Source organism: Nicotiana attenuata, chromosome 9 (assembly GCF_001879085.1).
Source record: "Nicotiana attenuata strain UT chromosome 9, NIATTr2, whole genome shotgun sequence".
Taxonomy (NCBI): Eukaryota; Viridiplantae; Streptophyta; class Magnoliopsida; order Solanales; family Solanaceae; genus Nicotiana; species Nicotiana attenuata.
In genome coordinates, this window is record NC_031997.1 from 7,782,726 (window position 1) to 7,797,333 (window position 14,608).

At 36.0% G+C, this 14,608-nt stretch overlaps 2 protein-coding genes across 2 annotated transcripts in view; one reads left to right on the top strand and one right to left on the bottom strand.

Moving 5' to 3' along the window:
• LOC109232031 (calcium-transporting ATPase 1, chloroplastic) overlaps nucleotides 1–7,312 on the top strand; it is an 8,833-nt gene extending 1,521 nt beyond the window's left edge. The window contains exons 2-7 of the mRNA XM_019397672.1: nucleotides 285–339; nucleotides 423–2,362; nucleotides 3,559–3,717; nucleotides 5,607–5,778; nucleotides 6,009–6,307; nucleotides 6,677–7,312. Coding sequence (XP_019253217.1) covers nucleotides 285–339; nucleotides 423–2,362; nucleotides 3,559–3,717; nucleotides 5,607–5,778; nucleotides 6,009–6,307; nucleotides 6,677–6,925 — 2,874 coding nt within the window. The 3' untranslated portion in view covers nucleotides 6,926–7,312. The remainder of the gene's footprint in view (nucleotides 1–284; nucleotides 340–422; nucleotides 2,363–3,558; nucleotides 3,718–5,606; nucleotides 5,779–6,008; nucleotides 6,308–6,676) is intronic.
• On the bottom strand, nucleotides 9,602–11,104 carry LOC109232514 (cyclin-D5-3-like). The gene is made up of 6 exons (XM_019398283.1): nucleotides 10,880–11,104; nucleotides 10,728–10,814; nucleotides 10,448–10,638; nucleotides 10,326–10,390; nucleotides 9,797–9,930; nucleotides 9,602–9,697 (listed from the first exon to the last, which is right to left on the bottom strand). The coding sequence occupies exons 1-6, from the start codon at nucleotides 11,102–11,104 to the stop codon at nucleotides 9,602–9,604; spliced, it is 798 nt and encodes a 265-aa protein (XP_019253828.1).

Consider the following 14,608-nt stretch of genomic DNA (forward strand, 5'->3'; position numbering starts at 1 on the left):
ACTCTTACGTTTTTCGTTTTTGTGTGTGTGTGGTGGGTGGGGGTCGGGGGGGAAGGGGCGGGGGTGGGGAGGAACTGTTATCTCTTGATTTCCTGCAATTTTCTAGTTTCTTTAAATTTCTTGGATGGCATTTCAAGCTATATCTTTCTGCTGTGTTGTGCTCAAGTAAAATTTGCTCATTTAGAAAAGAAGTAATCTGAACCGTATCTTTTTGACTTCAGAGAGTTGGTTTTTCCGTTCTTCTATCTGAAAAATGGGTGCGATCTGTGTTTTCACTGATGTAGGAGAAACTAAGAGTTGCTGTTCTGGTTTCACAAGCTGCACTTAGCTTTATCCAAGGTATGTAATTGCATATTTCAGTTAAACCAGCTTCCAGTATTTAAATTTGCCTCTTTAATTGATAATCAACTGAATATTATCAGGAGTAAGTTACACTGTCCCAGAGGAAGTGAAATCTGCTGGGTTTCAAATATGTGCTGATGAGCTGGGATCAATAATCGAGGGCCACAATTTGAGGAAGCTGAAAGTTCATGGTGCGGTTCAGGGTATTGCAAACAAGTTATCAACATCAATCACCGATGGTATTTGTACTTCCGCTGATTTGCTTAACCGAAGAAAAGAAATTTATGGAATCAATAAATTTGCTGAGAGCCCACAAAGGGGCTTCTGGATTTTTGTATGGGAAGCACTTCAAGATACGACCCTTATGATACTTGCTGTATGTGCTTTTGTGTCTTTGGTTGTTGGCATAATGACTGAAGGATGGCCAAAAGGTGCACATGATGGACTTGGTATTGTTGCAAGTATCCTGCTGGTGGTATTTGTTACTGCTACAAGTGACTATAGACAATCTTTACAGTTTAAGGATTTAGATAAAGAGAAGAAAAAGATTACAGTTCAGGTCACTAGAAATGGCTACAGGCAAAAAATATCAATATATGATTTACTTCCTGGTGATGTTGTTCATCTTGCTATTGGTGATCAGGTACCAGCTGATGGACTCTTCCTTTCTGGATTTTCTTTGTTGATAGATGAATCAAGTTTAACAGGAGAGAGTGAACCCATTAACGTGACTGCTGAAAATCCTTTTCTCCTATCTGGAACCAAAGTTCGTGATGGTTCTGCTAAAATGCTTATCACTACGGTTGGGATGAGAACTCAGTGGGGTAAATTGATGGCTACTCTCAGTGAAGGAGGAGACGATGAGACCCCATTGCAGGTTAAATTGAATGGAGTGGCAACTATTATTGGTAAAATAGGTCTGTTTTTTGCTGTCATCACATTTGCTGTCTTGGTGCAAGGCTTGTATAGCCACAAACTAGGGAAAGGGTCCCACTGGAGCTGGTCTATGGATGATGCCCAAGAAATGCTGGAATACTTTGCTATTGCAGTTACAATTGTTGTGGTTGCTGTTCCTGAGGGGCTTCCTTTAGCCGTGACATTGAGTCTGGCATTTGCTATGAAGAAGATGATGAATGATAAGGCACTTGTGCGCCATTTGGCTGCTTGTGAGACGATGGGTTCTGCAACTACCATCTGTAGCGACAAGACTGGGACACTAACGACTAATCATATGACAGTTGTAAAAGCATGCATTTGTGGTAAAATCACAGAAGTTGAGAGCTCTAAGGATGGTTCTAAATTCTGCTCTGAAGTTCCTAATTCTGCATTGAGAATATTAATCCAGTCTATATTCAGTAACACTGGAGGAGAAATAGTTAAGAATGAAGGTGGAAAGATTGAAATCCTGGGAACACCGACTGAAGCTGCTCTTTTGGAATTTGGCCTTTTGCTTGGAGGAAATTTCCAGGAAGAGCGTCAATCATCAACACTTGTAAAGGTTGAGCCATTCAATTCAACGAAGAAGAGAATGGGTGTAGTTATAGAACTTCCTGGAAAAGGTCTCCGTGCACACTGTAAAGGAGCATCTGAAATAATTTTGGATGCATGTGACAGTGTCCTAAGCTCTAGCGGTGAGATTGTTCCTCTAGATGAAGCTTCAATTAACAATCTAAAAGATATAATTGAACTATTTGCTAATGAAGCTCTTCGAACTTTGTGCCTTGCCTACAAGGACATCAGTGATGAGAACCCTGCTGACAATCCTATCCCCTTTGAGGGGTATACCTGCATAGGAATTGTAGGCATTAAAGATCCAGTTCGTCCTGGTGTCAAGGAGTCTGTCGCAATTTGTAGGTCAGCTGGAATCACCGTGAGAATGGTCACTGGAGACAACATAAATACTGCTAAAGCAATTGCTAGAGAATGTGGAATTCTGACTGATGATGGTATTGCAATCGAAGGTCCAGTGTTTAGGATGAAGAGTGAGGCTGAGCTGCATGAAATTATTCCAAAGTTACAGGTGCTTCTGAAATAATTATTTCACTTGGATGTATGCATAATGTTGTTTCCTGGATTACATTCTTGAGTTGTTGATCTTGATTCTAGGACTAGCTAATCCAGAAGTATACCTAGGACCCGTTTGGACATAGATTCCCAAATATTTTTTGAAAAGCTGATAATGAGTGAAATTTGATTTGAAATTGAAAATGTGTTTGGACATGAACTTTGGGATTGAGTTTTGACATGTTAAAAAGTCCTTTTTTTCTTTTTTTTTTTTAAAGATAAAAAGTCTCAAATGGTCATGATTTACCCAAAAAGAGGTCTTAAGCTATATTTGGGATTTGAAGTTTTGGTTTTCAAAATCTCCCAAAAACTAGATTAATTCTATAAACAAACACATATTTGAAATACTTTTTTGAAAAAAAAAACTTCCAAAACTTATGGCTAAATGCCTACTTAACATACACAAGTTATTCCTAGTCCCTAGATACCAACTATTCTCCACTCTCTTTGTGAAATACACTTGCGTACTCGAAAAAAGTAAAGCAAAAGTATGAGTGTGCTGGCATCACTTATGGCAGGAGGACCGTTGGTTTATCTGGATAAGTGTATGCTAACCCTACTGTGCAGAGAGGTCATGTGATGGCTCACTGAGTATAGTTTTCAATAGACGATCCTTTGGCTGCATTTGTTGCTTTTACTCTAATGCTCCACTGCTGCCTACCCCCCCCCCCCCCACCCACCACCACCACAACCAGTTTATAGATGTTCTTTTGATGCAAAAACTTTGTTGTTTGCGGCAATTTTGGCTAATGGAATTGTGATTTAATCTAAAGCATATAAGTTTCACTTCAAGTTTCACCTATCAAATAAAGAAATTTGTTTGTTTTGTTCATGCACAGAAAGTGATGAACTTCTTATACTTTTTACTTTAATGTTTATTATTATCATTTGATATAATGTTGGTTTGAGATGAGTTTGAATGGAGAAACATGCTAGTGAGGGTTCATACAGCCGATTCCAACTTGTTTCGAATAGAGGCTTAGTTTTTGTTGTTCATGCAAAGCAAGCTGATTATCTTAATCTGAGGTCGTTTGTTTGGATTATCTTAGCTTTCCTAGTGGATTAGCTTATCTCATTTGCTTGCTTGCTGCTGCTGATTGGGTGACAGAGAGAGAGAGAGATTAATATCTTCTTCTTCTTCTACTTCCTTAGGTCATGGCACGTTCTTCTCCAATGGATAAACATGCGCTAGTGAAACATTTACGTACGACCTTCCAAGAAGTTGTTGCAGTGACTGGAGACGGCACTAATGATGCTCCTGCCCTTCATGAAGCAGATATAGGTCTTGCTATGGGCATTGCTGGGACTGAGGTGATACTTAAATACTGTTGTACTAGTATGAATTATCTTTTCAAGTGTGGTTTGATTTGAAAGTTGTTGATCTTTCAAGCAATTGCAATCTTGAGAGCATTGCCTGCTATTTCAGCTGCAGATAATCCAGTGCCAAAAGTACTGGTACCCAGTGTATGTTATCGAATAGAACATTAGAAGGGAGATTATGAAAGCAATACTTCTTAGCACTGCCCGCCTTTTCTCTGAGCACCCAAGGGTGTGGCTTAGTGGTCAATTAAGAGGACAGAGAACTATGAGGTCTCATGCTCATATCCCAGCGGAGACAAAAAAAACTAGGTGACATCTTCTCATCTGCCTAAGACTTAGTGGGCAGAGTTACCCGGTACCTAGTGGGAGATAGCAGGTACTTGATGGAATAGTCCAAGTATGCATAAGCTGGCCCAGACACCACCGTCATTAAAAAAAAAAAGAAGTAAAAGCAGACACTGAACCATTCTTTTTTATTGGAAGGATATTTGTCGATTAATGAGGGTGTTTTTTTGTTATTTGCTATCAAAGCGCTAGCATAATTTGTTACATTCCGCTCCATTGAAAATGCACTTTCCGTTAATGGATTGTGCGAACTATTTCCTATCTAAAAGTTACGCTGTTTTCACACAAAAGCTCACCATAGTATCTTCACTCTAGAAGAAACTACTAGTAAAATTACTAATTAATTAAGCATGTTGAGGGTAATATGAGAATGTTTGACAAAAAATATTGACTTGCGTATATAATAACTGCAATCTGCACTTAAACCTGTGTGCTAGGTCAAACTAGATGATGACAATGGGATATTATTTGTGCTTACATTGCTATCCCTGGACCGTTCTCCCAAAAAAATGGAACTTCAAAATTTTCAGAGGAAGTTTCTTAATGTGATTCGCCTTCACTCTTATTAGAAAAGATGTATTAGTTGTGTGCCTTTTGGCCCAAGATAGTCGTGACCCTTTTCTGTTCGCCAACCTAATGTTCCTATACAAAGAATTTACTGTACGCAAAATAAGAAGTTTTGATATGGATCTACATTCTTTTTTCCTGCTGCATGCGTATGGATTTATTTTCCCTTTATTGCTACGGAAATCTTGATCTTTTTTTCACCAACCTATTGTTTCTTCACAAAGAATTTACTCTACCACAAAATAAGAAGTTTTGGCATGGCTCCACTTTCTTTTATCTGCCAAGAGCTCATGGACTTCTCTTTTTTTAGATCTTCCTTCTGTAATGCCATAAGCAACTTAGCTTTAATTGCACTAGCTCTCCTATTAAGGCTTTTCTCGATACAATTAAGACATTTCAATTTATCTTTAAATTCCTGGCCAAAGATCGTAAATTATATAGATTCTGTTATACAGTGCTGTAATGAGTATAGATATGATTATTATTTTGTTAATCAATGATGTTGAATATGTATAACCTCAAAAGTGCTGTTGGTGGGCTTTTCCTGAATGACTTCTCTCTTGAGGTGTATTAGTTCAGCTTCCTTTTAGCTATTTAAACTTTGTAATTAGATTTTATTTTTGATAAGGAAATCTTTGTAATTAGATTTGGCAGTTGTACCGTTAAACCAAGAACTCCATGATTTAGAATCCTATGATTCTTCTACTAATACTAAAGAGCTGCTATCCGTCTAGCATTTATAGAAGCTGCAAATTGTCATTCAGCAACTTGTTAAACCTCCCATTTTCCTGCTCAAAGATTTGAAGTGCCCTTACATAGTATGTTCCCTCTACAATTTGGCTTAGAGGTGAAAGTGATTAGTTATATCATCTTGCTTCGTGTGGTAGGACATAGTGGAAAAATTATGTGGTTATTTAATGTTCATTTATCTGCCTGTAGTCATCATGTTGTCTGGCTTTCTGTTCCAGGTAGCTAAAGAGAGTGCCGATGTCATAATTTTAGATGATAATTTCTCAACAATTGTGACTGTGGCCAAATGGGGGCGCTCAGTTTATGTGAATATTCAAAAGTTCGTTCAATTTCAGCTGACAGTAAATGTTGTTGCCTTGATTGTCAACTTTTCTTCAGCATGTTTGACAGGTAGCGTATCTTGACCTAAGAAAATTACTCCCTCCATTTCAGTTTATGTTAACTTTTTCAGAGTACTTTTCGGTTGAATTTGACATGGAATTTTCAATCTTTTTGAAATACAATTTACATATTTAAATGCTACATAAATATGATTGAAACGCGGGAAGTAATTTTTACTACTTTTAACACATTTTCCCCTAAAGGTGTGATTTTGAGATGTATCTTCTATGCATTTTCAGGGAATGCTCCGCTTACTGCCGTTCAGCTTCTATGGGTTAACATGATAATGGACACACTGGGAGCTCTTGCGCTAGCTACTGAACCTCCTAATGGTGACTTGATGAAGCGATCCCCTGTAGGAAGGAAGGGGAACTTCATTAGCAATGTCATGTGGAGGAACATTTTGGGACAATCTCTTTACCAATTTGTAGTCATATGGTATCTTCAGACTTCAGGCAAAGCTCTCTTTCATCTTGATGGCTCAGATGCCGACTTGATTCTTAACACTCTCATTTTCAACTCATTTGTATTCTGTCAGGTAATTTTCCAATTTTCCTTTTCAATATATAATCTTTCACGACTTTCTAATGCATTATTAGCAAAAATTTATATTGTCATGTTTTTCTAATTCTTGATTAGATTCACATTTTGTTGATGTTAATGGATATTTGTAAATTGAGTTCAAGACACAGATAGATCACTGCGAGTAATCATGAAAGTTTTCTAAGTATTAGTAGTTATTAATGTTTCTGCTACATGGAAAAAAGTATGTCATCTCAATTCCACATTTAAATCGATTGCGGAGGTTTATAAACAGTTTGCTAGAAGCGTGGAACTTCTGCTATTTATTAGAACTTTACTCAAATCCACTAGTAAACTCAAGTGTTACCTTTGCGTTTTCTTGCAGGTGTTCAATGAGATTAGCTCTCGAGATATGGAAAAGATAAATGTCTTCAATGGTATATTGAACAACTATGTTTTCGTCAGCGTCCTCGGCTGTACAGTTCTATTCCAAATCATTATTGTTGAATTCCTTGGTACCTTTGCAAGCACTTGTCCACTTACATGGCACCAGTGGTTTACAAGTGTTGCAATTGGATTTCTTGGCATGCCGATTGCTGCTGCCATCAAGATGATCCCAGTAGGATCAACCTGAACTCAAGTTGGAGGAACTAGTAAGTGACAACTTGCTTGAACATCACTCAAGGGCATAGACTCAAATGTTAAGCTGCTATCGATCAAAAGTTTCACAGCACGGAGACTTGAAGGTTGGAGATCATAACCTAAAAGCGAGAGTTGGTCAATTTAATCAATTTCCGAGAGCTTCTTATAGCATTTGGAAAAACGGTGTTGATGATACCGGACGATGGGCTCTCTCTTGTACACCTCAAGGGGAATTTTGAATCAATGACTTGTCAAGTATAACGTCTTTTGAACATGTCATGGTTGTAATGACACCTGATATGGTATGCTTCTGGTTGGTTTTGTTTCATTGCATCATTATATCAATATTTTGGATCAATCATATCCTTTATTCTCTTTTTGTTTGCACTCCATTAACTTATTTCAACCATTACTAGATCTTTCCATCGTTGTTTTGAGGTAACTGAAGTTACTACCTTGTCATTATCGCAACGTTTTCATCTAACGATGGTTTAGGACCTCTGTCGAGCGATTTTCCGATCTACATCTCACTCTGAAGTCTGTATAGCAAGCATCTTATGGTCCACTATTTTTGCAGTAAATGCTTGACCTTTCGATTAGCTACCGGTAGGGGTGTACATAGGTCGGGTTAGTTCGGGTTTTGCAATTACCAAACCAAACCAATTGTGTCGGGTTATTAAATCTAAAGACCAAACTAAACCAATAACTCGGGTTTTTCAATGTCGGGTTTTCGGGTTATTCGGGTTTTTTCGGTTTTTTCTCCGGTAAAATCTTCGTATCACAAAACATATAACTTGTGTTCCAAATATTTCTTTAATCTTAGTAAGACACAAAAGAAAATAATATAAATATGAGATGTGTCATGTCAATATCCTAAAATATTCAACAATAAAGACAATAAAATCACGTAATATAAATATTGCTAATTAAAAAGTCATAATAAAAATAAACATAATCTAAAAGTACTAAATCATGCTAAAATAAGTAGAGTAATAAGGGAATATTAGTTACATGACTAAACGCTAAAGAAAAATAAAAATAGGGTATGCATTTTTATCTAAATCATTGCAAAACAAAAAATAGATATTCAATACATTGTCACTCCTAGTATTAAATTGAATGTCTTTTGTTAGCATTAGTGATTTGATTGTGGTTTGGACTTTTGTTAACATTATTTGGTTACTAATATTATTGGCTATAAAATTTATTGGAACATTCAAAAGTTCTAAGTCCAACCTTGAAATAATACATTAAAAGATAAAATTATGAAAAAGTTTGAGAAATATTTATAAATTACATCACAATAAGTATATTTATGTATTAAATATATCTAAAATTTCTATATATGTATTGTCGGATTGGTTCGGTTTGATTTTCTTTAGTTAAAACCAAACCAAACCAATTATGGTCGGGTTTTTTTTCCAACACCAAATCAAATCAAACCGAACCATAGTCGGATTTTTTTTCTCGATTTGACTCGGATTATCGGGTTGGTTCAGTTTGTCGGTTTTCTTTGTACACCCCTAGCTACTGGTATGTGAATTATGTGCATGTGTTTGTTTAGGTCAAACTGTAAAAATTTGGACAGACGTTGATAGTTGTGCTATCGACAATTCTACACATCAGCTGTGTTATGATTTCTAGTTAAAAGAATAAAGATTGAGTTGAAATTAGTAATATTAACGAAAAATGATTTCAGTGTTTAAAACACCATGAAATCCATAAAAAAAAAAAAAAAAAAAAAAAGTATAGTGGCAGCCTTGGCAGTTTGAAAAAGGCTAGTCCAACAGTCCAAGGTAGGACTTGTGATGTAAAGGGAGAAGCTAACAACAAGAAAGGATTACGAAATGATGTTGGCTTACTTGTGTTTAAAACTAAATTCAAAGGTTAAAACAAATATACTACTAATAAACAAACAAAGAATTTGAGAATATCGATAAGCAAAGAGGAAAATGAAATGAATGTAACTACATTTCATCGTGCATTTGCCCTATTTTACCCGGATCGATTAGGTGCATTCATTGATAAACAAATATAATGTTCCGCTATTCCATTTTACAATCACCATATTGGTAGGGTAACAAACAGAGATCCCAAAGCTCACAACAATAATTCAAAAAATTCCTGAAAAAGTAAGTCGAGATGGATTGGTTTTGCTCTAATAATCTGTGAGTTTTTTACTGCATTGAACCCCAAGCCAAAGAGCATAAGGAAACAACAAAACAGTCGATCATTCAATCCACCATCAAATGAATAACGCAGTCAAAGAATGAGATATAGAGATTGTTCATGCAATAAATAATAAACTTTGTAATGCTGCATTTAGTCATACGAAGATTATTTTCTGTTGTGTGGCTAACCAAACCTTTATTACTGGTGTAGAATTTTATGTTTATATATTATTTTTTCTTAGACGACCAACCTAATTCCTAAGATGCGAATGGACATACCTTTGAGGATAAACCTTTAAGAAATTAGGAGTTCCAACCCCTGACATTCTGATAACACTTATATCCTCAGCTAACTACTCCAATTATATAAACTTAATTGAATGAATTAGAAAAATATAGGACGTACACACTAGAATATGTTAAGACAAAAGTCATTACCCCATCCACTCAACAGATATTGCTCATATTCAATCTAGTGTTTAACAAAAAGAAGCTAATTACAATCTGATTTGAGAAAAATTCTTTATTTCTTCATCTGAGGTTGTGTTCTTGTTCAGCTCTAGCAATTTATAGTAGCAGTAACACACATTATCCTGAATCAAACAGCAATTACATTATTAGATTATATATATAAATAACATATATAGTCCGGAGGAGAATATGAAAAAAAATTAATTAAAAATAAGACTCACAATTTGAAGAAATGCAGCTCCATTTAGAAGCAAGGCTTTTATCACAAGCTCTTCCATGGTCAAGTTTTGGTTTAGTGCTAATAATGTTGCAGCTGCTGCTATTACAGATGGTCTGTAATTCATTAACCTCACATCTGCACAATGAATTACGCAAAACTTTAGGCCCTGTTTGTCCATAAAGAAAATTCTTTTCTTAAAAAAAAATGTGTTGTCCATGAGATTTTGCAAGTTTTTGAAAAAATTTCGAAACTGAGTTTTTCAAAAACCAAAAAGTGGTTTTGACTACTTTTTCAAAATTTTCAGAAAAAGACTTTTTCCCCACTCACAAAACTGCAATTATTTTCAAGTGAAATACATATCTAAACATAATTTTAAAGTCCAAATACCATTTTTCAACTTAACTCCAAATACTACTCTTTTTTCGTTCAAAAATTACAATTTTTATGTCCAAACGCCTGCTTAGTAGTAACTCTTAAATAACTATAATTAATCTACCAATTGAACAGGAAAAATTAAAGAAGCTCATTACCTCTAAGTACACTCATTATGATCTCCATAGTTTTGGCTCTAATATAATCTTTTCTTGAATCTTCTCTGCAGAATGTTGATTAAAAATAAAATATTGTGAAAGCAAAAGGAGTGACACACCACATATTCCATTTAAGGACATCTAAAATCAAATCTTCCATCATTCGTATGGCATTAATTGGGTTGTTATTTAATTCAAAATTTTCCATAGGATATTCTGATAATGATGGCAATGTGTCTCTGCTTTCATCCATTTTTGCAGCCATTGATAAACAAGCTGCTGCTATTACCCTTATTGACCAGTTTTGTCCCCTCTACAAACAAGATTATAGCAAATAAAAAAAATCAGAAAATAAAACAATCAATAATACTACCATTTTCAGAGGAATCTTAATTCACTTACAATTATTGTCCGTGTAGCAAGAAACCTATCAAGATATATCACTGCTGTGTAAACTGTGTGGATTCTAAACTGAAATCTTTCCCCTGTCTGCATCAAAATAAAATAAGTTGTGATAATAAAGAAATTAATTAATGGGGTTTTTGATTACTAACTCTGAGAATGTAGTGGATTGCAGCAGTGCGAAATTCTTGAATCCAATTCTCATTGATAATGTTTAAAGCTTCTTGATCATTGAGTATAGGGTTGGCGATTTCTTTTTCGTATAATATCTGCATGTAATTATCATCAGTATGATCATCATTGCCACCATCTAATTGTTCAGCTACATTGTATGTGTATTGCTGCAGTCCTGCTTTACTTGAACCAGGATTTTCCATCTTTAATCAGCTTCTTCTTTTTTTCCCTCTGTCTCTCTTTGATTCTTCTCTCTTGTTGCTATATGTATATAGTAGTTTAGAGATGAGGATGGGTAACAGATTCTGATGCTGCTAAGTTTTCTGGCGCGTTCTTGTGATATTTTTAATTACACAAAGAACTAACCGTTTAAATAACTGAAAAAATAACAGAAAAAATGGGTAGTTAATACTGAAACTGATGAGTTGGTTTTGAGTCAAACTTATTAGTTTTTTAAGAAGTACACAAGGATTTTAAAAAGTTGATCATTAGATTTTATAGCCCTTTTAGCCGAGGGTCTATCGAAAACAGCCTCTATGTCCACAGAGGCAGAGCTAGCCTATAAGGTGTGGGTTCGGCCGAACCCAATCACTTTTGCTTAAACACTATATTTGTACTACAAAATTCATTAAATATGTATAAATATTTAATTGCGAACCCAGTAACTAAGACGAGTTATGGGTTCTATGACAAATTCAAAACCCGTAAACTTCAAATCCTGGCTCCGCCTCTATCTGTCCTCCTAGGATAGGTAAGGTCTGCGTACACACTACCCCTCCCAAACCCCACTTGTGGTTGTATGGGTCAAAATCTACCCTAGAATATTTGGGGCAAAATAATATTAAGGAAAGAGTCAGTCGAGGTCAACCAGGAAACAGCGAGATTCGTGGTCAAGCTGTCAATTAATAACCGAGGTCGAGTACGGTAGATAAAACAATAGCAACTAGTTTTTGAAATAGGATATTAAAGAGAATCTGCACTTGTACTATTAGGATTTGTTAGGGACCTGTCTCATATAAATAGAAAAAGAGACAATGGTGTAAGGCATGTTATGTTCACTTGAGAAGAACACTTTTCAAAAGAAGATTCTCTCTCTAGCAAAGATACAAACTTGACCTTTTCATCAATATTCTCACTCACATTATTCCATACTTTTCCATCAGATCCAAGAATAGTTCGAACATTCTAGGATTTGTCCGTCACTCATCATTGTCAGGAGGAACAATCATCTAATTTATTCATTATTGAGTGAATCAACTCCTCCTATTTACTTAAATGCCATTTATTGTTACTTATTGCTAGTTACCCCTCCATTACTGCTCATACCTTTTAGAATATTAAATATATGTGTTATTTTCAATCTCTCACTAACTCAGTCTGATGTTATCCATGCTTTCAAGATCTATATCTAGAGATATTATCATTAACTAGGTTTAACCCTTTATTACATAAGATATAATAGTTTAATCGAAAGTTAATACTTTCTGGTCAAACAGTGGTAGCTCATGGGGTTTGTTGTTGTTGATGTAATCATTAAATTTTACAATAAATCATATAGTTAATTATAAATAAGTGATAACCCATGATAAAATACAGTGTATACTAGTAATAATTAATTATATTAGTTATAAAAATATATGTATAAAGATACATATTATATATCTATTGATTTGATGTAAACATCATATGTAGGAAAATATTTTTCTTCATGTGTAAATATCATAAAAATTCTTTTCATTTCCAAAAATCACCAAAAATGGGGCTTTCATTATCATGAATTTTATATGGAATTTGCCATAGGTGTAGCTTCGCAAGATGGAAACAAAAATGGGTAAAGAGATGAAAGGAACTTTGTATGGAATTCTTTAAGCTAATGTGATTAGAAAAATGTCTAAACTATATAATTATTGTGATTAGGAGATTTTCCTCTTTTGTTTTATCTCAATTTTTTTGTGGGGACTTCCCTTCTTGGGAAAATTAAATCCTTTGACTTCCTATATGATAATTGTTTGACCAAAAAGTGATAAGCCTTTTTGTTATATTAATTAATAAAAAAAATGGGTAAATCCTAGTTAAACATAATAAGTCCTTGATATGAACAACATATAATTGCACTTAAACCAATTTAATGCAAAGGGGTATTTAAAAATGTAAATAGAAAGAATGATTCACCCAAATATTCAATGAGGTGGATGATTCTCCTTCTGACAATGATGTAAGACAAACAAACGTGGGAATATAGAAAGCTTTCTCGGATCTGATGCGAGAAAGTGTGGGATCAACAACAAATTGAATCTTTTTGTAAAGACAATGTTCGCAATTTAAGAGTCAACTTTTCATAAGAGAACTTATCATATAGAATATTACCTCCTCCTCCTTCTCTCTCTATTCCCACTTATATGGGATATGTCCCTCACCTAACTGAAAGTACAAGTGCAGAGAATATTCTGTGGAATATTTCCCTTAAATATCTTACTACTAAATTAGCCATTTGGGTTGATCTGAGTACTCGACCTCGTCCCTAGCTACTCAACTTGCCAATGGGTTCCTTCCATCTTGAGCACGACCTCAGCCTAATCGGCTCTTAGTAATCCTCTCTTAGGCAAGATTCCCTTGGTCAGATTTTGACCCATACAGTTAGTCCCTCCGCCCGTCGAGGTTATTTTTTGGACGAGCTCGATGGGCGGACTTCGCCAGTTGCAATTTGAGAAATCTGGGCAGGCTGGCCGAGGAGTAACCTTTTTATGGCGAGGTGACGATGTGGCGCTTTAAGAGCTACTCTGGCCGTTACGTCAGTTTGAACGTCAGTTTGAAATGACATCACTTCATCATGTATCATTATAGCGCATGTTCCCAATACGTTACGTCATTTCCCGTGCCTCTTCCGTTTCAATCTTCGATGTGGCGGCGTTTGGCTTTCTCGATTAGGGTGCCAGTATTCTTATAAATAGGGATGGGATTCCTCATTTCAGCTGCTGCATTTCTTAAGCATTCAAAACTCCAAGCTTCCCCTTCTTCTTTTCAGAATTCTTGCATCTTTGTCTCTCCATTCTCTTAGCGTTTCTGCTATTGTTGTCCCTTTCACATTTGCACTTTCTTTTTATATACGTGACAGAAAAATGGCTAGTGCATCTTCTAACCTTGAGGGAGCTTCTGATCCTGTCCCGTTGACAGTGGACATGCCTTCTCATGAAGAAGGAGTGGCCATTGTAGAAGATGAGAGTTTCCCCGGCGCGGATGAAATAGTTCCTCGTTCAGGCGGATTAGGTTGGACTTCTCGAAGCGACCTGGAGATGATCCTGAACCCGTCGTTTCTGAGATATATGCGGCGGCGCTTGTTGCATTTAGGGCTAAATGGCGAATTCCAGACCATGTCGAACTTATCCCTGCCGGTAACGATGTGGTGCAGATATATCGCCTAGGATACTGCGCATTCTGCGCGTATCCGTTTGTCATCGGCTACACGCTTCCTCTTCCTTCCTTGGCGGAGGACTTCTGCCGCTATTATGGCGTGTGTCCAGCTCAGATCTCCCCGTACATCTATAAGATTTTCCTTATGCTTATCAAGTATGCGAAGCTAGCCAACCGTGGGATTTCTCTCCATCATCTACTTCACCTCTTCGCCCCAAGTTTTCACAGGGGTATGATGATACACCTTTGCCATCGAGGGACCAAAGGACTGGTGGTGAAGATGGATGATAAAACAA

Coding starts and splice junctions, on each gene's coding strand:
- LOC109232514 (XM_019398283.1), bottom strand. CDS start 11,104: ATGGAAAATCCTGGTTCAAGTAAAGCAGGACTGCAGCAATACACATAC. Junction 9,931..10,325: donor CATAATGAGTGTACTTAGAG/GTAATGAGCTTC, acceptor TTCATTGTGCAG/ATGTGAGGTTAATGAATTAC. Junction 9,698..9,796: donor GAGCTGCATTTCTTCAAATT/GTGAGTCTTATT, acceptor TGTTTGATTCAG/GATAATGTGTGTTACTGCTA.